At 36.1% G+C, this 27,025-nt stretch overlaps 2 protein-coding genes across 3 annotated transcripts in view; one reads left to right on the top strand and one right to left on the bottom strand.

Annotated features, from left to right (window-relative positions):
* LOC121387975 (carboxypeptidase N subunit 2-like) overlaps positions 1 to 11,413 on the bottom strand; it is a 36,165-nt gene extending 24,752 nt beyond the window's left edge. Inside the window, exon 1 of the mRNA XM_041519160.1 lies at positions 11,153 to 11,413. The gene's annotated coding sequence lies outside the window, so the exon portion shown is untranslated. The remainder of the gene's footprint in view (positions 1 to 11,152) is intronic.
* A 278-nt stretch (positions 11,414 to 11,691) lies between these two features.
* The window catches only part of LOC121388354 (anoctamin-10-like), a 35,972-nt gene continuing 20,638 nt past the window's right edge, over positions 11,692 to 27,025 (top strand). The window contains exons 1-6 of one of the 2 annotated variants that reach the window (XM_041519651.1): positions 11,692 to 11,736; positions 15,409 to 15,645; positions 18,648 to 18,665; positions 23,285 to 23,420; positions 24,792 to 24,929; positions 26,283 to 26,405. In XM_041519651.1, coding sequence (XP_041375585.1) covers positions 15,457 to 15,645; positions 18,648 to 18,665; positions 23,285 to 23,420; positions 24,792 to 24,929; positions 26,283 to 26,405 — 604 coding nt within the window. In that variant the 5' untranslated portion in view covers positions 11,692 to 11,736; positions 15,409 to 15,456. The remainder of the gene's footprint in view (positions 11,737 to 15,408; positions 15,646 to 18,647; positions 18,666 to 23,284; positions 23,421 to 24,791; positions 24,930 to 26,282; positions 26,406 to 27,025) is intronic. The other variant, XM_041519652.1, reaches the window with a different exon arrangement.

Genomic DNA, 27,025 nt, shown 5'->3' with positions numbered 1-27,025 from the left:
CGATTAGCAGCAAGGGATCTTTTATATGTACCATCCCATAGACAGGATAGCTCATACCATGGCCTTTGATGTATTAGTCGTGGTGCACTGGCTGGAGCGAGAAATAGCCCAATGGGCCCACTGACGGGGATCGATCCCAAACCAACCGCGCATCAATTGAGCTCTTTACCACTGGCCTATGTAAAAAAAGGTTACACTTTAAATCCAATTTAGGGGGGCAGGACATAGTCCAGTGGTAAAGCACTCGCTTGATACGCAGTCGGTCTGGGATCGATCCCCGTGAGTTGTTCCATTGGGCTATTTCTCGCTCCATCCAGTGCACCATCACTGGTACATCAAAGGCTGTGGTATGTGCTATCCTGTCTATGAGATGGTGCATATAAAAGATCCCTTGCTGCTGATCGAAAAGAGTAGCACATGAAGTGGCGACAGCGGGTTTCCTATCTCAATGTCTGTGTGGTCCTTAATCATATGTCTGACATCATATAACCGTAAATAAAATGTGTTGAGTGTGTCGTTAAATAAAAACATTCCCTTCCAATTTAGGAGTTTAATTTTGAGAGTATTTTTTATAACTGCTTCTGATTTTCTAGCTTTTTCTTCCATCTTGAAATCTGAGAAAAAAAGATGGCTTCCATTGTATCCAACTCCACAAAATCAATTTCAAGCCTAGTAAAATTTAATAGTAGGTGGGATAAACCAACAATTGAGGGTCCTTATCTATAGTCAATAAGCATCAAAAGGAAACTGATGAATAGGCATGTAATTCAGTAATGAATATACCCTTAGAATATTAATATAATGTGTACATGCATACTAATAGTTTATTTTCTGCCGGAAAAACACTCAAGACTGGTATATTTTTATCTAATCCATCAATTCTGATATATGGCATGTTGACAAGTGCAAGTACATATAGGTGCATATAAACCGAGTCATCAAGAACAAACTGTACAATTGCATATCACGCCGACATCTGTCTCCGGTAATATAGGTGAAAAAAACCCAACAGAATTCTTAATTTACCCAGCCACTTTTGTTCAGACAGTTTACATGACCATTTTGACCTCTCTTCACTTTTCACATAAAAGTGTATGTAAGTGAATAGCAAACTTTACACATATTATTAAAAGTAAAAAGGTTTTATCAACCAAATAACAAATAAATATACTCTGCATCTTGAACCATGACCAATGGCTGTCATAATAATTCATTGTAAAAGAACAGTAGGGTTTCTGCCAAAGGGTACATACCCTAAAATCTGGGAAATTAATGAATATACAGTGAAATGTCTCTAAACCAGACATGCATGGGACCAAGCATTTTGTCCGGTTTTTAGGTCGTTTGTTTGGTGGGATGGGATGTAGCCTAGTGGTAAAATGTTCGCTTGATGCGCGGTCGGTCTAGGATCAATCCCCGTCGGTGAACCCACTGGGCTATTTCTCGCTCCAGCCAGTGCTCCACAACTGGTGTAACAAAGGCTGTGGTATGTACTATCCTGTCTTTGGGATGGTGCCAATAAAAGATCCCTTGCTGCTAATCGAAAAGAGTAGCCCATGAAGTGGCAACAGCAGGTTTCCTCTCTCAATATCTGTGTAGTCCTTAACCATATAACTGTAAATAAAATGTGTTGAGTGCGTTGTTAAATAAAACATTTCCTTCCTACTTCCTGTCATTTGTTTCTGCTGGTTTCTTATTCATATTTGGCTTTATATATATGTAATGATGATGAATCCAACTGTTAATAATCCAATAAAGAACTTTTGACTTAAGATATTTTAACATTTGCTTATATAGGCCAATTTTTTAAACTTTTAAAAGATTTTAATTTTATCATCGAGTGATAATTCAATATGGCGAAGTTTAGCTGGACGTTCCACAATTTTTTTTTTTTTAATGAAACGTTACTGACACCTTTTCGGCACCAAAAAGACAACATTACCCATGTCTGCGCTTTACTTTGCTAAATAACAGCTTAAAAACAAATTGAAATCCCCCCCCCCCCCCCCCAAAAAAAAAAAGACAGTGGATTAAATTCATTGCTGTTTTGTCGATCCTTGAAGCAAACTATAAACATGTTTGTTAAGGATATCAAAACTGTCACTTGATCTTTAATTGTTTAATTTTATTTTGCCAACCATGCCCAGTCATATGATGATGATGATGATACCTAGTTTAACATGCCCATATACCACTAGGGTTTCGAACACGCCCATCCCGAGTCCGACCTCCGATAAGATCAGTGGCCCGACTCAGGATGTGGGGGGTGGGGGTAGTGTTGAAAATGGGCAGAATTTTGAAAATAGCAATTAGTTAAAAGGTTAATAGAATAATTTAAGAAAAAAAACAAAACATTATAAGCCAAAAATAAAAAGAAATGACTGCTCGGCCGAATATTTATATGATTTGGAGCATTTTTGAAGGACAGTCCAAAAATAAATAAGAGATAGAAGAGAGGATCGGACTATTTAATAATATTTTTAAAAAAAAGAAGTAATTTCGACATAAAATTTTGAACGAAGGTCTAAATGTTTAAAGTCCGATCTATATGTCCATGTGAGTGGCCTCGTTAAGGCCGTTAGGGTGTGGAGGTTGGCCTATGGCGAACTGATGAGCGGAGAACCGGCAACAGTCATATGTAACAGTGATTACACATCTAATGGCTAACCTGGGCATGTGTATATTGTACAATAAACGGAACAGTTAGTAGCTCCATAATGAGTGACAACTGTCTGGTCATCCGGTTTTCAAAGGTACAAACTGCACTAAATAAAGGAAGGAAGTGTTTTATTTAACGACGCACTCAACACATTTTATTTACGGTTATATGGCATCGGACATATGATTAAGGACCACACAGATATTGAGAGAGGAAACCTACTGTCACCACTTCATGGGCTACTCTTTTCGATTAGCAGCAAGGGATCTTTTATATGCACCATCCCACAGACAGGGTAGTACATACCATGACCTTTGATAAACCAGTCGTGGTGCATTGGCTGGAACGAGAAATAGCCCAATGGGCCCACTGATGGGGATCGATCCCACACCGACCGTGCATCGAGCGAGCGCTGTACCACTGGGCTACATCCCGCCCACTAGGTACATGAAATGCAGTGTTCAATTTCAAATGATTTCAAACCTATAACCACCTACATGGGGCACTTATATATAATCCATTTTTATTACGTACCCTCAAATTATTTCTGGCAGAAAGCCTAATTCCAGCTACAAAATATATTAGAGGATCAATTTACCGGTATGTGTTAAGTATATATATTCATAACGAAAGAAATGGAATATTTGCTTAACAACATCTCAACACAATTTTAAAGGTTAACTTAAATAATTTAAAGTAAACTTAAAAACCAGACAAAAGATTTTTTGCCAAGTTGAGATCAAATTGGAAATAACATTACTTGTGTACAATACATGTTTTCATTTCTAGTAACTTTAGACTCTTTCTGTTTTATAGAAATGATTAAAATACTGCATTAAAATAGCTTTTTGTTTTGTTTGGGGTTTTTCTTTTAAAAACATCACAAACATTTAAAACAGAGACAACAAGACTTTTTTTTAGTTTTTGGACCGTACAAACATGAATGATGATGAGATGAATGGTGAAGCCGCAGTATTTTCTTTTCGGTATGAGAATACTTGACAGGGCCGTGCTACATGCTTGCTGTCAGTTAAGCTACCTCCCGAGCCCAATGTACACAGAACCTGCAGTGCATGCCGGGTAATCATCTACCATGTGGCGTCATACACTTGTGAGACACACCCATAATCGCACCCATGAAGTGGGTGAAACTGTGTATGTGGCCTTACACCCACCCATTGAGCCTAGCGGTGCACTCACTCTGGGTTGGAGCCGGTACTGGCATGAAAAATCCCCCATTGCCTCAGGTGGGATACGAACCCAGTACCCACCAGCCTCAAGTCCGATGGCATAACCAGTACACCAACAAGGCCAGCGGAAAATGGCTTTTTAGCTAAACAGAAAAATGACTATGGCTTAACTCCCTTGAAAAGGATTAAATATCATTGCGCAATATGGTAATATCAGGGGTAGAATTAAAAAAAATTCAGGGCACGGCCATTTTGGCTTTGGGTTTCAGGAAATTTTTGGGGCACCAAGACCAGTGGGCAGGGCACCAAGGGCAACATTTCTTTCAAGGGTAGGGCACCAAGGCCACTTTCTGTAAAGTTTTCACTGATGCGAGTGAGAGATGAGGTTCCCTGCGCAGAACAGTCTTTATAGAGCGACTGCGCAGTTACTTCTCGGCGACCACGTGGTTCTCGGATCTGTGGCTTGTAAACAATAACAATATGGCTGCGCCCATCGAAATTGCGTGTCTGAGAGTCGGCAATAATTTCTTTGGATTTCTGTTCTTATGGACGAATACACGGCAAGTGACAAATGCTGCAAAGTTCAATTTAGTTGGTACCAGGCATGAGAAGGGCATTAGGGCATACAAGGAAGGCAACCCCGGTTACTTATGGCCGTGGACACGGTCCAATTTATCGGGGCACCGCGTCCAGTAACAAGGACACCTACGGCAATAGCCGTAGTGCCGTGGGCCAAAATCGATCCCTGTAATATCTTAAATGGCTCCCCATAATCTAAGTTAGGGAGCAATTAATCACTCCTCTCTCTCTTTTTCACAGCAACATCTGGATGGTGTGAATCTTTGTTTTTTTAAATATAGTAGGCTAAATACTGATGTCTAATATTCATATATACAGTACATAAGAAACATGGCAATACCTTAAATGGCTCCCCATCATCCAAGTTAGGCAAGTAATTAATCACTCCCCTCATTTTGTGTTTACCAAATGTAAGATCTGAGACAATTTGGGTAAACAGTTATGATACATGAATACGAGTAGCAATATTTCACATTTTATATATCATTTAGCGTGTAACATTTAGACATGTATGTATTACTGTATACATTTACAATTAGCGGTCAGTGAACTCGCATGAACTTTTAGAACCCTACTAACTACACTCTCTACCCAGAAAGAAAATGTCAAAGAATAATCTTTTTTATCTCCATTTATCCCAACACTGGTCAAAGTGACTCTGGTTGTCACTTAAATCATCTTAATCTATTCTGCTGTCAAAAATGCTTGATGTCTGGTGATGATATATTTTTGTCGACGTTTGCAAAAAAAATATTTTGCTGACATAGAAGAACACATTATAATACCATAGCTCTATTCCATTACAATAGTGGGTGAGATTAAGATCAAAGGTAGAGCACAAGGGATTTTGATTTCACTAATTTAGCCACGAAAGATTTTCTGTCGGTTCTGAGTACATTGAGGTCTTCATAGCACTGCTGAAGGGTTGTAGATAATTCAGAAATGCATTTTGAAGTTATTAATCCCTAACCAGTCCAAATTGGAGGGGACTACAGGGTTCATTTCCATTCTTCTGTCTGTCCATCCCACATATAGTTTCCACATGTTTTTACCACAGAGCTAGAATTCTGTATATACAGCTTTATCACGTACTGTTACTACTGGTAATACTGGTCAGGGTTCATAGCCTTAAAGACCAAACAAATTCAAAGACTTACAAAGACTTTTACCTGCCATTTTCAAAGACTTTCACACAGCAGTCAAAGACAATAGAATGCGATAAAAATACCAAATCAGTTCGTTTACGTTGCTGTCCATGGAATTGAATTTAGTTTTTTTTTACATGCATCATGACAGATTAAACCGTGTAACTGGAAAATATCAAATGCATGCAGATGTAAAAGTATCATCATTGCTTAGGCTATTTTTTGTGACAATTTTAAGACTTTCAAAGACTTTTATTTATTACAATTTTAAGACTTTCAAAGACTTTTATTTATTACAATTTTAAGACTTTCAAAGACTTTTATTTATTACAATTTTAAGACTTTTAAAGACTTTTATTTATTACAATTTTAAGACTTTCAAAGACCTAAAAATAATTTGTTCAAATTCAAAGACTTTCAATGAATTTAAAGACTGCTACAAACCCTGTGTGACAGATCAAGTTGGACTTTCATGGCGATTTAACTATTTTTAAAGACTGCTACGAACCCTGTGTGACAGATCAAGTTTGACTTTCATGGTGATTTACCTATTTTTAAAGACTGCTACGAACCCTGTGTGACATATCAAGTTTGACTTTCATGGCAATTTACCTATTTTTAAAGACTGCTACAAACCCTGTGTGACAAATCAAGTTTGACTTTCATGGCGATTTACCTATTTTTAAAGACTGCTACAAACCCTGTGTGACAAATCAAGTTTCACTTTCATGGCAATTTACCAATTAACAGCTATGGCCCATGAATTTAGGAGATATAAACATTGTTTGGCCCAGTAGGGGACATGTATAGCTTTATCAGTATTCTCACGTTTGTTTTAATCTAATTCAAACTACATTTGAGTGGTTTTCAGGTAAAATGTTTTGCGATCAGCATGTTTGTAAGTTTAATTTCGGCATTACCATACATATTTTTGACACAGCACTAATGGCCTTAGCAATCCAAAGCCTAGAACACCCACATGACGTGCAAATGGATCGTAAAAATTAATTGCCTTGATTATGGACCCAGGTGTTTCCCCATCCGTACCAGTGTTCCTCGACTTATACATCAAAGGCTGTTTTACTTATTATCCTGGCTATGAGAAATGCATATAAAAGATCTCTTGCTGGGTTTTTTAGTAGGAGTAACCTATATATCAAAAGTCGGTTTATTCACTCTCCATTCCAAGTATAGAAATAACCATATGTCACTGTCAGATATCAGTTAGCCATAGTTTAAAGTTTGTTTTGTTTAATGACACCACTAGAGCACATTGATTTATCAATCATCGGCCATTTGGTAATTTTTACATAATATAGTTTTAGAGAGGAAATATGTTTCATTTCTCCATTAGTATTAAGCGTGGATGTGGGAGGGACTCGAACAAAAAAGCTTACTGCGGCAACCCTTGGAACTGTCTAAAATTGCATTCAGTGCTAACAAACCTAAACTGGTTATAACTTATAATATAAGGGACATATCATAAACTTGAAACCGTGAAATCATGCAAATGAACCTTGTGTGGTCAACAGTATTGAACATCATGTTATGGGGTTTTTTTTAGATGAAATGAAAAAGTGCATTTATGCGTTTTTGTGTAGTCCTCATATCCCTGATCAGAGATATTTTATATGCACTTTTTCAGACAGAATAGCACATACCATAGCCGTTGATATACCAGCCGCACTGCACTGGTTGGGACGGGGGAAAAAACAATCAGAGATTGGATCCACTGAGGTGATTCGATCCTACAATGCAAGCATCGCAGGCGAGTGTTCTCCCGACTCAGTTAGACCCCCCCCCCCGATTTAGTTTGAAAGTCGAAAATCAAAAGCAGGTACAGCAGAGAGTAGATCAATTAATCATAAAAATTCCTGAAATCATGTGAATAAAACCTTGATTCAGGACAGCTACGGGTATCGAAATAAGTCGAAAATAGTAGTTCAGTTTACCAGGAGGCAGAGCTTCTAGATTATGGTAGCCCCACTCCCATGGCTAGTGATATTCAATGTTGGGCTAGTAAATAACTACTACTGCCATGCCTGATGGCTAGTGAAAACAAATTGTCAAATATTTCAGTTAAGTATATTGTGTAAATATGAATATCCTGCCACACCCCAACCTCCTAATGTTAGTGTTTTTAAGTTCTATCTCACTCTTTAGGTGACATATTCCAATTATTACTATTATTTAGTAAAATTGTATTAACTTAAGTAAAGTAGAGCTAGTGAATTTTTAATTGTGGCTAGTAAATTTTCAAAATCACTGATCCCATGGCTAGTGGATTTAAAAAAAATTCTAGAATCCCTGCAAGAGGTTACCACATGGACCTCTACGTTAACTGTTACATCTAGGAGCCAGATGGCACCTACTTGTATTTTTATATAGACAGTATGAAATGTTTTAGTCGCTGAATGAAAAAATAATGGTTGCATATGCAACGAAATCGGTTGCAATATAGGGGGCTGCCGCATGACAATAAAGTTGAGAACAGTACTTTATTCTCCAAAAAATCTTATTATTAAACCAAACCACCACCACAAAGTTGATAACTGTTATTTTAAAAAATACATCGGTCAAGACATCAATCAGTTAATCAATGACGCCCAAATAGGGCTGACTTGGTACAAAACTAATTTACATCCAGTCAAACATCTTTTTGTTTTGTTTTGTTTTATCCCATGCACTGCCCCCTTTCCTTTCTCTCCTTTGAATTCCATCTCATTTCTTCCCGATCTGGCAACTCCTATCTTTCAACTTCTTTCGCTGTCCACCTTCACATCCCAGTCCTTGTCTCTCCAACTGCAACAGGTGCTTGTCTCTTGTGGCTATATGTGCAACACACCCGCCATTTCCCATCAGCTTTTAGCTGTGGGCTTAGGCTGACCACTTCGGGGAGTGTTCAGTAGTTACTTCTGGCATTGTTACGCCAGTCAAACATTTTAGCTCACCAAGAACTAGTCCTGCAGCTGAGCTAGCCCTGGTTGAGCAAAACAATTAGCCAAATTATCTTCAGAAAGAAAGAAAGTTTGTTTTATTTAACGAAGTCACTAGAGCACATTGATTTTTATCTTGTCATCAGCTATTGGACGTCAAACATATGGTCATTCTGACACTGTTTTTTAGAGGAAACCCGCTGTCGCCACATAGGCTACTCTTTTATGACAGGCAGCTAGGGATCTTTTATTTGCGCTTCCCACAGGCAGGACAGCACAAACCATGGCCTTTGTTGAACCAGTTATGGATCATTGGTCGGCATTGAGCCTTGCGTAGCACTCACTCAGGGTTTGGAGTCGGTATCTGGATTAAAAATCCCATGCCTCGACTGGGATCCGAACCCAGTACCTACCAGCCTGTAGACCGATGGCCTAACCACGATGCCACCGAGACCGGTAAATTATCTTCAGATGTGCAAAATCCACTGTAATTTTTCAACAAAATACCAATTATTACATGAAATATTTTCGCCAAATCAAAATAAAATTCGCCAATTGTTTCTGAAATTCGCAAATTTGGCGAGTGAAGGCTAGCCCTGCCTGCAGTGGTCTGTGATGTTCTGTATATAGATATTTTTTTATTTTTTTTTATATACATACAAGTGTATGCATGTGAATAGTTAAGATTCCTTGCTGCTACATACATGCATAATTTAGTAGGAACAGCCTACATGGATTTGTTTTCAAAATCTAAATTAGCGATATTTTAATTGAAAATGGATTAGAAACAACTGTTTAATATTTTAAAATTTGGTAGCGATCTCTGAAACTTTAGTAAAAATGTGGTGGTTTGACTTTGGCTAATTTAATAATGGTCCCGAGTTTAATCATAGTTAGTTTAAGGAAGGAAATGTTTTATTTAACGATGCACTCGACACATTTTATTTATGGTTAAATATGGCGTCACACATATGGTTACGGACCACACACAGGGGACAATATTTCAAAATCTTAGGTAACCGGAAATCAGTTCACATGAGTTTTACTTAAATAACCGATTGTTCGGTTAGGTTAATATAGTTCTCGTAACCAATGAGTTAGGCCTACCTAATCCTAAAACACTACAATTCTGTGCTACATTGGTGGCTTACATGTATTTAAAAACATAAACTGATTTTCACTTTTATTACTGATATATGGTAACTTTTAATTTTAGAATGTAGTTGTTCACCAAGCAACCAATTGGCAGTTCTCGTGATTTTAAAGTTGCTTAACCGACATGCGAACAGAACAATGGTTCTCGTGAAATATTGTTCCCTGCACACAGATATTGAGAGAGGAAACCTACTGTCACGGTTTCTGCCAGAGGGTAAAACAGGTATGATGCCATACCCAAATAAAAAAAATTTAAATTTGGATAAATGATTCTTATCATTACTGTATGATTTTCTTAACCCTAACCCTAAATGTAACTCCTTTTTTTGTGAGGGAAGCCCCCCTACCCACTGTTGACTGGTTGCATTCAATTCCATAGCACCATATCCAAAAATATCTTTCTGGCAGAAACACTGGCTATTAGTTTAATGTTATAAATATGATGATCAAGTAAAAGTACATATTTATTATATTTTCTTCTTTTAATAGAATATCATTATCAGTGTGGATATTCAATTTTAATCATTAAAGTGGTTCTGTTTGTCACAAACACTCACAAGGACAATTTTTTTTTTTTACAATGATTTTTTTTTTTTTTTTTTTTTTACAAACACTGTTGACTTCATATACATTTAACAAAATTGATAACTTACCCATTTGTAATGACAGATATTTGTAACTACAACAGGCTTTATTGTTAGAATTACAATTTAATATTAAATAAAACTTAACATAAACAGAATATTTCTGTCTCTGGGTTACCAGACACATTGCTTATTTCAGTCCATGTAAAGCTATTATATATTTATTATTTTACATTAGACCGGCTTCGGTGGTGTCGTGATTAGGCCATCGGTCTACAGGCTGGTAGGTACTGGGTTCGGATCCCAGTCAAGGCATGGGATTTTTAATCCAGATATTGACTCCAAACCCCGAGTGAGTGCTCCGCAAAGCTCAATGGGTAGGTGTAAACCACTTGCATCGACCAGTGATCCATAACTGGTTCAACAAAGGCCATGGTTTGTGCTATCCTGCCTGTGGGAAGCACAAATAAAAGATCCCTTGCTGCCTGTTGTAAAAGAGTAGTCTATGTGGCGACAGCGGGTTTCCTCTAAAAAAACAGTGTCAGAATGACCATATGTTTAATGTCCAACAGCTGATGATAAGATAAAAAATCAATGTGCTCTAGTAGCCTCGTTAAATAAAACAAACTTTTATTTTATTTTACATTAGATGATCAGCTATTGAATGTAAGATATATAAATATAAAATAGACAAATGATTAAAAAATAAATATAAAATATGAAATGTAGCTTTACAATCAGAAAAATTCTTATAGACCATGACTGTCACTGTTCAGCTTATAAATGTAAATTCATTTGATCATACTGCTATATTACCAGAAGAATTGGTCTCTGGTACCGATCCCATTTCATTCTTGACATTCTACAGCCATTATGTCCATTCAATACAAACAGGTCTACTCACCTTCAATTAAAATAGTCCTCACGTGACCTCAACCTGTCAACATTGTCCATCGTCGGCCATGTCAAAGTGTTACCATTTCCCGCTTCATCGAATGATCGATATCTCACGTGCACAAAATCAACTAACTAAATCTACACCCAGTCACCAAAGTCATATTGTTATGTTAAGCGATAAATTTCACAACGATGATGAGACAAAAAATGGGAGCGGGACTAAAACGAACCTAAGATAACAACTGACAGTGGACATCACTTCTTAAACGTTCACAACTTGACAGAGAAGACCAACTGGAATTAACACAGTTCTAAAAATAGCAAAGATGAAAGGAACGAGTCTATTATATTTAAGGGTTGTGGATATATTATAATAAAACTTTCCCAAAGAGTTACGGTTTTTAAGCTTATTAGATATTATGTATAATATATTTAATCTATACAGTCTGATTATTTGTTTTGTTGCTGATCGATATATGCTTTAAATATTAAACAAATATATTTTTTACAAACTCTTTCCCCTATTGAATGGGATAGTGGATTAGTCGCAGTTATGTCCAGTGGGAACGGCTATAGAAGGCACAAGTTTAGGTTATAGGGGTTTTATTTGTTTACATTTGGTGTTTTAAAGTATTCTGTTACAAGTTTATTACATTAATTAGTTGGTGTTGACTGTTGTACTAAACATATGCTTTGTTTAACTAATGCCACGGCTGTGCATGCTTGACGTTTTCAGCTTTTACAATAAGAGGAAATAGGTTAATGGATTTTGTAACACAACCCGGCCTGACCTGGGATTTATGAACTTGCATATACAGCATTGCAGCTGTGTTTAATTGACGGATAACTAAATTCTTTATTTCATAATTTTCTTTCTTTAACATGTTTAATGTTATATATAATTCACGTTTCAAAAGTGGTTCGTTTATGTTTTGCTTTTTAAAATATTTTTTTATTATTATTATTTTGTTTACAAGGCTACATTTTATGTCTTCTCCCACCCCCACTACAAAAAAACAACAACAACCAACAACAGAAGAAAATACCTGAACACCCATCCAACCGCAGAATGCCTCCAAAAATTAGTGGAAAAAAACAACAATTGTCACACCCAAACCCTTTTGGTAACATGCCTAAATTTCAATATTATCAGTTTATTGGGATATTGTACATAATAATATCCAAAATGTGATTGTGTTTTTTACATAGAAAGTTTGGGGTATGCGCAGTGTTCCATTTAAACAAGTTTATGGAGTGCTGTGCATGTAAGTGACTATTTCTCTGGCGTAGGAAATGGGAGTGGGGGGGGGGGGGGGCGGCAAGGAGGACATGTGTCCCCACTTTGTAGCTCAGCAGCGATGGTTTTTATATATTTATTTATACATGTATTTATATATATGTGGCATTTGTGCCCCCCCCCCCCCCCCCCCTTTTGGCACCTTCCTATGCCTATGCTTTTGAAATTGGACTTTTACAGATTTCATGTATAATTGAGTACAATAACAAGAGTTACTTCCCTCTGGGTTTAGCGTGTTTTACAATAAGAGTAATACTTCATGACCTCGGTGGTGTCATGGTTAAGCCATCGGACATAAGGCTGGTAGGTACTGGGTTCGCAGCCCGGTAACGGCTCCCACCCAGAGCGAGTTTTAATGACTTAATGGGTAGGTGTAGGACCACTACACCATCTTCTTTCTCACTATCTCTTAACAACTAACCCACAATCATGGACAGACAACCCACATAGCTGAGGTGTGTGCCCAGGACAGTGTGCTTGAACCTTAATTGCACAAAACTAAGTTGAAATGAATACTTCACTTGAAGTTTGGTGGTACTACATTAGTTATTACACAAGGAAGTGAAATACGGTTAGTGGTAGAAATATACAGATGTTATTACCAGAGTGTTTCGGTATCATCAGTATCATATATTAGGAATAAAAATAGTTTTATGTGATCCTCTGGATACGCTACCTATTATATGATACAAAATATTATACACTTTATTATTCTTTAATGAAAAATAAGTTGACAGAATTTTTTTAATTTTTGTAAATTTTGATATAGAATGTAACAAATCTGAAAATTAAGTATGTGACTGTTGAAATAAAAATATTTTGGAGAATTTCAGATAAATAAAGTTTGTGCTTTTTGATTTATCCTAATTTTGTGGGTGTTGGTTATATAATTAATTATAATTCCAGTGCTAAAGATCGATGCCAAATCATACCATTGTATTTCATTCCACACATTCGCCTTTTGTTTTCCATCCATGTTTCATAGACCTATAATGTAACTGGCGGCAAGCATATGACAAAAAAAACTAAATATAATTAAATGAGAGTGCTCTTCCTTGCACAGGTACTCAAATGCTGTAAATGGAGTCGATCGAGTCTTGCTGGACTCAACCCGTGACCGAGTACTTGAGTACTCACGGAGACCCTACATGGGCTAGATGATTTTTAAAAATTTGCCTAATGTCATAACTCGTGTTTTATGACAATGAATCATTGTTTTAAAAATATTTTAACAAATAAATATTTTCAATTTTATATGCTAGTTATGGTCAAGTTGTTAATAACTGTTTTTGCATAATTTGCACTATATTTTTGAACATACTCAATGTATGATTAAATGAATTGTAGGGGTTTAGACTTTAGACTTAGTTTACCAGTGTGCCATTTTGGTTTAAAAAATTTAAGTGTCATAAGGAAAGAAAGAAAGAAATGTTTTATTTAACAATGCACTCAACACATTTTATTTACGGTTATATGGCATCAGACATATGGTTAAGGACCACACAGATTTTGAGAGGAAACCCGCTGTTGCCACTACATGGGCTACTCTTTCCAATTAGCAGCAAGGGATCTTTTATTTGCGCTTCCCACAGGCAGGATGGCCTTTGTTTACACCTACCCATTGAGCCTTGCGGAGCACTCACTCAGGGTTTGGAGTCTGTATCTGGATTAAAAATCCCATGCCTCAACTGGGATCCGAACCCAGTACCTACCAGTCTGTAGACCGATGGCCTAACCACGATGCCACCGAGGCCGGTAAGTGTCATAAGGATTCCCTGTTTGCAAATCTTTAGAGCCTGCCACCAACCCAGCGAGCCCTGCCGTGTGCATCTCCAGTAGAACAGAATATACACTAAATGTTTTGCATGAAATCATGGAAAAGATCGCTGTTCAAGACTCTGGTTTCCCAGGATTTTGAGATATATGTTGACTGTGTCATTTCGATGAATCAATGTAATTTGTACAAATAATTTTTACGAGCCATGCAGGTTCGTATGCTAGCCAAGCTAGAGAGTCTTATATAATGTTTGCGAGCCTCAGACTCCTGGATTCTCCTCAAAATTGCACACAGGTTTACTAATGTTTTGTTGTAATTAAGTGGGGTATAGAGACAGCAATTCCAACTTGTGGGACAAAATGTTATTTGTTTTCTTGGTAAACCTTGCTCGCACAAAAACATTTGAGATCTCATGGGTTGGAATGTGTCCGTATTATACGATCACAACAAGATAAATTCTAATTACTGTGTACCAAACAATTTTACGATTGCCACAGGTTCGTATTTTAGCCAAGCTAGTAGTCTTTTATAATTCCAGGATGCGATAAATCAGGGCTCGAAATTAATGGTAGCCTACAAAATTATCACACAGGTCTTTACTAAAATTTTTCCTTCTCTGTAATTAGTTTGTGAGTAAAGAGACATATATGATTTCTGTACTTGTGGGAGTGGAATGTTATCCAGTGGGTCTTGGTAAAGCACTCGCTTGATGTGTGGCCGGTCTAGGATCGATCCCCATCTGTCAGCCCATTGGGCTATTTCTTGCTCCAGCCAGTGCACCATGACTGGTACATCAAAGGCCATGGTCTGCTATCCTGCCTGTGGGATGGTGTATATAAAAGATCTCTTGCTACTAATGAAAAAATTAGCGTGTTTTATCTCTAAGACTATGTTAGAATTACATTGTTTGACATCCCAATAGCCGATGATCAATAAATCAATGTGCTCTAGTGGTGTCATTAATCAAAACAAACTTTAACTGTAACTTGCATAGTGAATTTTGATACAATTTAGCAAAATGCAAGCAAGTTGAAACAGAGAAAAAACTTGTCATAAAGTTTCAATTTTAATTTTAAAAATATTATTTTAGATTCGTGCATCACCAACTAAAATGGAAGTGAGTTGAAACATTTTAGAAAAAACTTGTCTTTAAAACAGTTTAAAATTTAATTAAAGTTTTGTTTTTCAGATCTGTGACTCACCAGAGGTCTTTGAAATCAAGTGGTCTTTGACCGCGATGGAGTCCAAATCAATTGAGGAAATCACAGAAAGAAAGAGTGATGCTTTTGAACCACTAGTTATCATAGAATTTACATCTGGCACCAAGCAGGCGGCCATAGAATGGCTGATGGCTCATATTCAGGAATCAAAATTGGATGGAGGTGCTGAACTGGAGGTTAAAATGATGGTTCCGCAACATCAACAGGTAGGTTTCTTCCCTCACCAAACACCACCACCGCCATCAACACCACTGGCAGGGACTTAATTTTGCTCTATTTAACACTTGCAACAAATGTCAGGGTTTTTGCCAGAGGATATGAAGCAGGGTTGAAAATTAACATGAAAACCATAGTCAGCAGGGTCAGTTGAAGAAAAATCTTACTGGCCCTTGTCAAATTGAATTAGCCCTCCAATTATCACATTGAAATTTAACTGCACAGCCAAAATCAAAACTAGAATGTTTTTTGTTGAATAATAACCATGTGCTCACCATATATAGTCTGCGTCAAAAGAAAACTGACGAATTGGCATTTAACTTCATAATCAATAAAGTTAAAATTTATATAAAACATGTTAAATTAAGTTTTAAACCATACCAACTCGAATAAATTTAAAAAAAAGAAATCGAGTATAAATAAAAATGTTACTTTACAAAGTATCATTAAATTATACATATTAAATATCATTTTTAATACAGGGGTGAAGACAAAATCCTAGAACAGCCACGGTATGCCGCTTGACTTGCATTATCTCTCAAGTAAAAGATAATGCAGTACAAAGAATCTACAGGTAGAACTGCGTGTGCTTTAGTAAACTAGTCTGGGAATGGCAGTCCTCTTTGTGGCAATGCAAGAGGGATAGAATAAACTTTGTAGGGATGCAAGCAGGGGTGAAATCCCTAGTAAATGATTTCCTCGAGAATGGCTGTTCTCAAGGCACTAGATAGAAATCCGTGGAATCATGTACTATTTTGCCAAGTGTCCATTTGACTCAGTATGGTACGTACTACTCAATAAGGCCCTGAGCATGTATTACGGTTTTGTCATTCAGATTACCTTAGATGTTCCATCACTTGCCTTAAAACCTGTATCAGAAAAAAAGGGTGAACCTATGCAGTTTGATGGTAATTTGTAAAGAATTTTTGTTTTAATTTACTCTGAACTTTTACCCCCAGTAAAATGTTATTTGAGATAGTATGGTGTTAAAACATAATAAATGAATATGTTTTTATATGAATTTTATCTTTATTCATTATTTTGGCACTGTCAAAATATAGAACATGTTCTATGTCTTCTGCTTCCTAATCTGTAGTGTGTTTTGTCACATTCGATTCAGTATCGGTGCGTTTCTTTTTTAACTAGTATCATACTAGCCAGACCCTGAGGTCGATGGTCACCCAATGGACTACCTTTGTGAAATTCTTAGTCGTCCTTGGCCAGTAAAGATTGCCCGTGGCGACCGGGTGACTGCTAATTTTGAACCCTGACGAAGCATTCGATGTTAAAAAGAAATTTAACTTTTGAGCATTGCAGTGAAACCACTTAACTGTCAGTATATAAGATTGTGTGTCAGTGTTCAGAATGTTATATTAAAAGGTAGATTTGCTTAGTAAAGCATTCATTTCATTACTATGGAAAGCGAGATGGAGCTAAACAAATTTTTTAAATAGGTTTCATGATGGACTAGGATTTAAAAAAGAAAAAGTTTGGTCCCACCATGACTGAAAGTACTGTTCTGATATTTTGAAAGGAATGAGAAGAAGATAAAAATTGTTTTTGAGAATTCCAGTTTACTGAGGGTCTGTTTTTGAGAGATTTCAATTTCATGGAACATTTTGTTCAGTATCATGTCACAATTCGCTGTACAAGTTTCAAAGATTGCTACACAATTTTAAAACATTAAACATTAATTGCTAATCAATTTTTAAATGACTAGAAATATTGCTAATCGATATTTTAAAAACAAAATATTCCCTGACTGGACATAAAGTTGTATGTCAAATTTTTATAGTAATTTTATTGTATTTATTTTTTCATTATGTGCAAATACCTACATGTTATATGGGATGGGGATATTCCACCAGATAGCTTGATAGCATCTATGTATCACTAATGCCAGGCTGTAATCAACACCAGAGGATCATTCACCCACTATTGACTTTGTGAACATGTGGTTTTGACGAAATAACTGTGGTAACGTCGCTTTGCGCCGATGTGACAGTGACTAACTTGTCTTGTCGTCCCCAGTTGACTCGACAATGTTTCTTGCCACGTCATTTTATTTTATGATAATGAATTGAAATATATTAAATCTTCATCATAATATACATAATATGTAACGTTTCTTTTGTCCCTCAGTATGGTATATTAAAAAAAACTTTATCGTATCCCAAGATTGCTAGGGTTGGATACAGATTTCTTATCCTGCAACCACCATTTCTATTGATGGCGGATAAAGCAAAGTCATATTCTGCTACTAGCAGGAAGTGACAGTGTTCGAGATTAAATTTCTTGGCCAGTATCCCAATTGGATACTAACATTCCAAAATCTGGTATCCCACCTGAGAATTTTGTATTATATGGCATCCCAGTGGGATACTGGGTTCTTGAAGTCTGGTATCCAAAATTAAATTCTGGTATCCCCGGGATATCGGGATACCGTTAATCTCGAACACTGAGTGACTCTTGACGTCAATCATAGCCTACATTACAAAATCGCTCATTTGACCTCTAGGTCATCATACAATGTGGCTGAAATAACACAAATAATCACTTTTCCCCTTAATTTTTATGGTCTGCAGGATAATAACTAATTAATCATGTCAGATATTTGCTTTATCCTGTTCAGGCTGAATGAGAAATTCTTTTCGGCAGAGCTTCGCAGAATTTCTCATTCTTACCATCACAAAGTAATGCAGATATCCGACATCATTACCTAGTTATTTTCTTAGTTCTATATATTCCATGTGGCCTAATGTCGTAGAATACATCTATCCTGTTTAGCCAGTGATGGGAGAGAAATCATTCTCAGCAGTTAGACATATAGTTCAAGCATCAGGTAGTCATTTGGACAGATATGACTAATGTTATCAGTCATGTGGCTAAATGACTAGTTTGGGTAAATGGCCATAACATAACAGGTATTCTACATGATCGTATGGTTTACTCATTATTACTATATAATTACATTATGTTGTTATTATTTCAGACTAATTCTGAAAACGTGGTAAGACTAAAGCTACATGCATATTTCTTGGACATGTGCTTTTTATTTATTGATTGCTCATGCTCCCATAGGCATTTAAAAAACCCTTGTTATACCATTTTTGTGTGAAATCTCTCAAATAGAATTTAGAAATGTAAATACAGCGTGAATTTGCCTTGCATTTTAATTGTGCATGCATGTTTGCAGTGAAAATACTACATGCATGCTGGGTTTCTCCAGTTTTATATATACACATGTATGCATCTACATGTATATTAATGGAATGTTTCTTTCAATATTTTAATAATATTAATAATTATTAAAACAAGAAAGAATTGTATTGAAAACAACTGAAAAGCTGCAACCAAAATTCAGATATATATATATATATATATATATATATATATATATATATATATATATATATATATTACAATTTACAAGATAACAGATGCACTAGTTAATTATTTTAAAAAAAGATAGATATTTATGAGAGTATGGCTAGCTACACACCTGGTTATGATTAAACTTTTGATTGTTATTTAAAATACATGTATTTACATGTATACACATTCCTGTCCACCCAAGACAGGTGTGTGCTATAACAGCTTGTTCGAAATGTGCACGTTAAACACTCTTGACCTGGACAATACACACACATTGATAATGCCTAACCTGTTAATACAGAATTTACCCTCTTGTTGCACTGTTTCTGCATTTTAGTCCTACATCAGCATAATTAATGTTATGCTTCCTTACCACACAAATACTTTTCCCCATGCAGCACTTTGTTTTTAACAACATGTTAAGAAAACTTAGTGATAACATAAATTACAGACCTGGGCTCCATTCCACAAAGCGATCTTAATGCAAAGATCATCTTAAATGCATAACAACCTAATGCACTTAAAGATGATATTAGTGCTAAGAGCACCTAAAATGCATAACATTTCATTTCATTTCAACTTATTTTCATGCTTTTAATATCCAATTAAGGTTCAAGCACGATGTCCTGGGCACACACCTCAGCTATCTGGACTGTCTGTTCAGGACAGTGGGTTAGTTATTTAGTGGTTAGTGAGAGAGAAGAGGGTGGTGTAGTGGCCTTACACCTACCCACTGAGTCGTTAAAACTTGCTCTGGGTGGGAGCCGGTACCAAGCTGCGAACCCTGTACCTACCAGCCTTATGCCTTATACCAGCCTTATGCATAACAACCTAATGCCGCTTAAGGTGATATTAGCACTAAGATCGCTTCGTGGAACGAGGCCCAGCTTGCTCCGACTGGCACATAAAATAACAGACCTTAACTTTGCACCTCATTTTTGGTCAAACAATATATATAATGCTTTTAGAAATGATTTACATCATAAAATAATAAAACAAGAATCACATTTTTCTTTTTTGACTAATAATGAAAAATTCTTATTTCTTACATGCAATAATATTCCAGAATTATGCCCTATCATTTGCAGTTTTGTAAAGAGATGCTTTAAGTTGCGTGAAAGCATATGAGTTGGAAGTAATTTCAAATTGTTTGCATTTCACGTCTGTATAAACTAATGGAGAATGTACGAGGGTGTGTGGATTCGTGAAAAATAATTCACGAATGCCATATGTATTTGTTGATTCAGATGTTTGTTCATGTAATTAATGTATATTTATGTTATTGTTACTGCAGATAAATGTATATTATATTGTTATTTTTGCTCTGCCCATATTTGGGTGTTATGCAAATAAATTATTCTTATTCTTATTCTTATATTACAGAATACATAAAAAAATGCTAATTTATCCCGTCCACCTGTCAAGGACCTTCAAATTCTATTTTCAAAAACTATAACAGGTTTTGGGCCCCCTCTATTAAATAATCCTAGATCTGTTGCACGGTTCTTACTTCTTGTATTGTACCATACATGAGAAAATCATAATTTTTTTATGAAATTTGTTTTAATGTTGTCATAGTTTATACATATCATTAAAGTCATTGAGTTTGAAAATGTAATTTTCCAGGCCTGGAACATCACAAGATTTTAAGTTGAGTCATGGAAAATTATGGAAAATGAAAATAGGTTTATAATAGATTTTCATTTAAAATAACAAGAGATCAACATTTCAAGTGAAAACATTGTACTACTAATAGACTATTTTGATACAGTAGAATCTCGTTGGCTCGACCTTGGAAGGATCGATCACACCGCAATGCTCGAACCAAAAACGAAGTCCTGGGTTTTTTGTTCGGTAAACCCTTATATTAACTGATGACGGGTCGAACACGTCCAGGGTCAACTATAAGCCTTCGCTCTAACTAAATGATTGGTCCCGTATGTGTTATTAGCTATATTTCCCTCGAACTGGTGATCCATCAAATGGAAAACCACCGAAAACAATTTCCGGATCACACAATCGGAGTAACTTGTAATAAAATCTTTTTACTCTGATATTTTGCTATAATTATAACACCTTGATGAAATTAAGTTTGCAGTTACCAAAATAATATGTATCTAATTCAACTTTCTAACTGATGTTACGGAAATATCTGATGTTGACCGAATGGTTCGGTCGAACTACCCGATGGATCGAACACTTTCTCGAGCACCGACGGGGTTCAAGCCAACGGGATTCAACTGTAATTACAAAAAAACACTTGAAAAAGTCATGGGATTTGGTTGATACCAAACTATGAACCCTGGTTGTTATGGATACGAATCTGCAAAAATTTAAATATTAGTAATTTTAACACTGATATGATTTATGTTTTTAAAAAATGTAGATAAATGTTTAATTACAATATCGGCACATTTCAGGCCCTAATCTGGATGAGAGGTGAAGAAAACATAAATTTCACTGGCTAAATTAAGGCCTGCATGTGTTAATAAAGACATGCATTGCCATGGCATTTATAGATTACGTTATTTTTCTCATATTTATGTTCAATGTACATAATATCTTGTACTTCTATGACCAAGTCTGTCTTGAAAAAAAATTAATATAAAAAAAATCTGATGGAAAACTCTAGGATTTTAAAAATTATTATTGTACCTCAAGAATGACAACCATGTAAGGATTTGTACTACCAAAGTTGTTTTCCTACTACAGAGTTATTTGCAAGCAAACTCTTCTTGTACTGTTAACTTTTGACCTGGGGTGAGCTTTGTTCAAATCCCCAGGTCAAACTTTCAACCACTGATGTTGGTCTTTTTATATATTTATAGGGTTGGAAGATATTCACAGTGTACGTAGTGTCTTTAGTGAAGTCAGATTGTTTTCTTTAAATATGATTTCCAGCATGTACCCAGGCTTTATAATTGTTGAACTTAATCCACAACGTCTAAACGTGTAGTATGAATATGTTTACTATGTACAGTTGTTAATTTTACAATACAGTAGCCCAAAATCTTAAGGCTAGTGTTTTTTTGTTTTTCTCTTTGGTAAAAAGATTTAAGTTACTTTTTTTCAAAATAATGTTTTGAGTATGTTTTATAAACCAATATATGAAATTATCTTTTAAGAGGCAGTGGGAAAGCAGTTAGTTTGAATTTGTAAAGTGTTCATTAATACATGTATTTTGAAAATTCACAGATTTCTTGACATTCAGTTTGACTTTACAGGTACATCCATGTAAAACACACTGTCCTAGTTACAAAGCTAAGTTATCTGGACTATCTGTCATGGCTAGAGGTTAATAATTAGTGTTTTATTAGCAAGATTACTGTACTGGATCTGTTAAAGTGACAGACCATAGTTTTTAAACACAGCAGCATATTTCTCACTATTAGAACCAATTTTAATAATTAGGCATTACTTAAAATTTTATTGTTTAGAGTATTCAAGTCTGTACATCCGAAGTATTACTCGACATCCTGGTAATTCTGCATATTTACATTGCATTTTTCAGATTTTTAAAAATGCACATACACATAAATAATGGTTATCGAGACGAGCTTTTGTCTATTTTTAAAGGTATTTCCCCATTGCAATGTCACAGACTCTTGTTTCACTCTGATGTAACTTTATTCACGTGTGTTACAGATTTGTAGATTATAACCAAACTTAGTGTCCATTTTCACGGGTTGAAACTAGGGTCTGCCACGTTATGAATTGTTGTGGATTGGCAACATTGCTGGTACCAGGATGCAAACCCAGCACCTACCAGCCTTTAAACCCAATGTCTTAACCATTGTAAAGGTCTGTTTCCATTTTAGCAACATGCTCATTCCTGAATTAACTTAAGTTATGAATTTATTATTAATGTATTACTATCAGCAGAACGAACTTCACCAATTCATTGAATTTCAAAAACAGTTGGCAAATTTTATTTTAATTTGATGAAATAATTTCATGTAATAATTGATGTTTGGTTACAGAATAACTAGGTTTCTGCCATTTTTGAAGTTTAATAGATAATTTGTTGATGAAATTGTCTGCTAACCCAGAGCTAGCCCTGTTATCAGCCAAATTAAACTTTGGTAATATGGCATTTGATTGCTTTAATTATGAATGCCATGTACTATTGAACAATATGCAGACTGCTTACATTCAGCAATGTTAGCTTTTTAAGTTGCTATCCTGTGAAGTTTTTAGTATGTTGTGTTATCATCATGATGTTTTGAGTGTTTTTTTAACTTATATCTACTTCAGGCAACCATTTTGTACATTGGTGCAAGTCTAGATCGCTATCTGGTATCAGCGGAGATGATGCAGATGAGAAAACCACACACCGCCGGGGACCTCCGAGAATTTACCATTTCTGATTTAGAAAACTTTAAAGGTTCTGGTGAGTTGGACATGTTTTATTAGATATCGAATGTTGGTTTCGGAAATTAATGCTGCTTTTTTTTTTAACTCTTATCCATCCAGCTTTACAACCAGAAAATGTCATCACTGACCCAAGTTACCAAACGTGAAATATTTAATTTTAAACCTACATTATTCAATATCAAATTGTAAAAAATCCCAACTAATTTAACACTATTTTGATGTGTCATGTTTAGAGGATATATTAATGAGTCTAATTATCAAAGTAAATTTTACAGAAGAACTTATTAATATTTTTTTTAAATATTTTTTAAAAACCCTACAATCACGATCCCATGACGTCATTGTTTATGAGAGTTTATTTTCACTTTCAATCGACGACTAGTAATCCATCCGTCATCAACTTCAAAGTCTGTATTATCAGTTATTTTTGGTGAATACATCCTTTACAAATCTTCAGTTTGCATTAAATAATAATGTCCAACATGTTTTAAAAGAAATTATACAAATAGCGAGAAATGTGCGTGTTACATCATCAATAACATTTACACAAATTTAGACCATTTTTTGTTTTCTTTTCGATATTGCAATAACTTAAATACGAATACCAGTCAGCAAAATATATTAAACATGTTAGATTGTCATTCTACTATGTCCTAGCATTCACAGAATCAAGATCAGGGGTGAGAATTCTCCTCGGATCAGCTGTTTTCCTTTCATGGAACATTGCGTTTCCTCGCAATTACCATTTTAATCCTCCTTTCCTCCAAAATGTATCAGATGGCACAGATTTTAACCTAGGATTTCAAGAATTTACGGGACCCCTCTAGATTTCCTCTTTTTTACAGTTCACCAATTCCCACCCCTGAGGATAGATAACTTCTGTGAATGTTGACAGCTGTGTTTATGAAGACCAGTCACGTCTCGACTACAGTCGATTATGAGTTTTTACGTTAGTTTTACGCATCTCGACTGCAGTTGAGAATAGGAGGGAAATGGCTAATAAGATCTCAACTTATTGTTTAATCAGGAGCTTTTGTGTAAGTCTGGTCAGGTGATAGGGCTTAACGTGCACATTCAGAGCAAGCTGTTTTAGTGCACGCCTGTCATGGTCACAGGTGCCAACCTTGGCCAGCTCCTCTGTTTAGGACAGGACATTTTGTGTACTCCATTATATATTTGAATAAATAGTATTCAGTTACCATTGTCAGTCTTATGGATACGTTTTATGTCAGACTCAATGATTCTTTTTTTTTTGACTTTTTTTTTTTGGAAGATTATTATTAAAGACTCCAGTTATTTTCATTTACTGTTATGAAAATCTGACCTCTAGATTTATGTTGAAAATGAACCTTGGGATGTGTGATATTTAAGTTTGGTATTTCTACAGGTGAAATGTCGACATTTTTCACAACAGCAGAGAAACAGAAGATAATTCTAAAAGAGCTGAACAGCATCCGAGCGTCTGAGTTTGACCTTCACATCCCGGGTTATGAAAACTACAAACTGTATCCGGGAAAGAGAATTGGTGAGTTTCCGTTAAAAAGCAAATTTGCATTTAACAGTTGAACTTAATAATATATTTGGGTTTTATTTGGAGTATGTGGGAGAATGAGGGAATTAAAAAATACTCAACGAGTTACTAGTCAATACCATTTATCTTGCATGAGTGAACTGTTGTTGTTCTTCCCTCACCAAAGGCTCAGGAAGGACAACAAGTGCAAGATAAATGGTATTGTCGAGTAGTGAGTTGGGTATTCTATTTATGACCCATTATTAGTCTTTATTATTTTATAAAAGATTTTCAAAGTATACTGTTGTTGAAAACAAGTTTGCAAGTTGAGAACAAGAGACAGTGTTGCGTAATAGCTCTGATATACATATCATTGATCACATAAGTTAGTTATTGACATGAAAGAAAGAAATGTTTTATTTAACGACCCACTCAACACATTGTATTTACGATTATATGATGTGAGACATATGGTTAAGGACCACACAGATATTGAGAGAGGAAACCCACTGTCGCCACTTCATGGGCTACTCTTTTTGATTAGCAGCAAGGGATCTTTTATATGCACCATCCCACAGACAGGGTAGTACATACCACAGCCTTTGATATACCAGTCGTGGTCGACTGGCTGGAATGAGAAATAGCCCAGACTGTGGGAAAGTGAATGCTTTACTACTGAGTTATGCCCTGCCCCTTCAAAGCTTCATATATAACCAGCCTTGGTGGCATCATGGTTAGGCCATCAGTCTACAGGCTGGTAGGTACTGGGTTCGGATCCCAGTCGAGGCATGGGATTTTTAATCCAGATACCGACTCCAAACCCTGAGTGAGTGCTCCGCAAGGCTCAATGGGTAGGTGTAAACCACTTGCACCGACCAGTGATCCATAACTGGTTCAACAAAGGCCAATGGGGCCACCGACGTGGATCGATCTCACACCGACCGCGCATTGAGTGAGCGCTGTACCACTGGGCTACGTCCCGTCCCTTGTTGACATGGATGCCACCATGGTAACTATTCTTAAACTTAATTAACCACCTATAGTGAAGCACTGATTATGATGTCAAAATGTACCTTCGGGGAAGAATTGGTTTTTCTTTCTTTCCCCACTTCTCTCTGCTCATATGGGTAATAATGAGTGTTTCTGGTATGATTGAGTGAATGAATGGATGAATGACGGAGTGAATAAACAAAAGTTTTACAACTTGTTAGCCAAAAAAGAAAAAAATAGTTGGCAGTTGGTAGTTGCGGTCATTGCGATATGAACATATCAAAGGAGATAATGAAAAATGGGCAGTGGAATAATTTATTTAAACATTTTAGAAAGGTGTTAACATTTTTAAAGATTGTTGGACATTTGCGTTGACAGTGAAGGAGTACTTGCGTCGAGAAGTTGCAGTCCGGTTGTTTCCATTGCACGAAGAAGAGTTCATTGACAAACTCGGGAAAGAGTGGTACATGCCCAGGCAGTGCTGCAGTGTCCAGCCAATAGGTGAGTACTGTACAAGCAGGGCTTGAATTTAATGGTGACAAATTGCTGCCACTCTAAATTTATGTAGGTTTTTTTGGTAAATAAAGATGAAAATATGGCTTGTGCCCCCATTATAGAGGCTGTGACCACTCACTAGATGTTGTGTTCCCCGACTCCAGATATTGTTCATATGGGCCTATTTCTTTTCAAGATCACCTGTCGTCAATCTAGTGCATATTCCCGTAAGGATAATAGTCTGGTTCAAACATCCCAACAGCCAATGGTACACTCGACCTCTGGCCATGCCAGAGATTGGGTGTGGGAGAGACGTGCCTGAACCTTAATTGGATAGAGGCACGTTAATAGAGTTTACGCTACAGCCAGTCGGATGACCTAAGATTATTCTACTGTACACCCCTTCCTGTCCCGGTCATGTGACTGTAACTTACTTCAATGTATCCATAAAAGAGAAAACACTCCAAGTTTTCTCCAGTTTGTATTTAATTTGGGTGTGATTATTTTGGGCATACATATTTTGAGCACTATTTATGAGGCTGAGCGATTGCGGTCACTGACTAGACTGGTTTTTGCAGTTAACTTTAGATAAATGTAATTTGATAGATGTAATTTGATAGAAGATC

Source organism: Gigantopelta aegis, chromosome 14, assembly GCF_016097555.1.
Source record: "Gigantopelta aegis isolate Gae_Host chromosome 14, Gae_host_genome, whole genome shotgun sequence".
NCBI lineage: Eukaryota > Metazoa > Mollusca > Gastropoda > Neomphalida > Peltospiridae > Gigantopelta > Gigantopelta aegis.
This window is presented reverse-complemented; position numbering and strand designations above follow the sequence as displayed.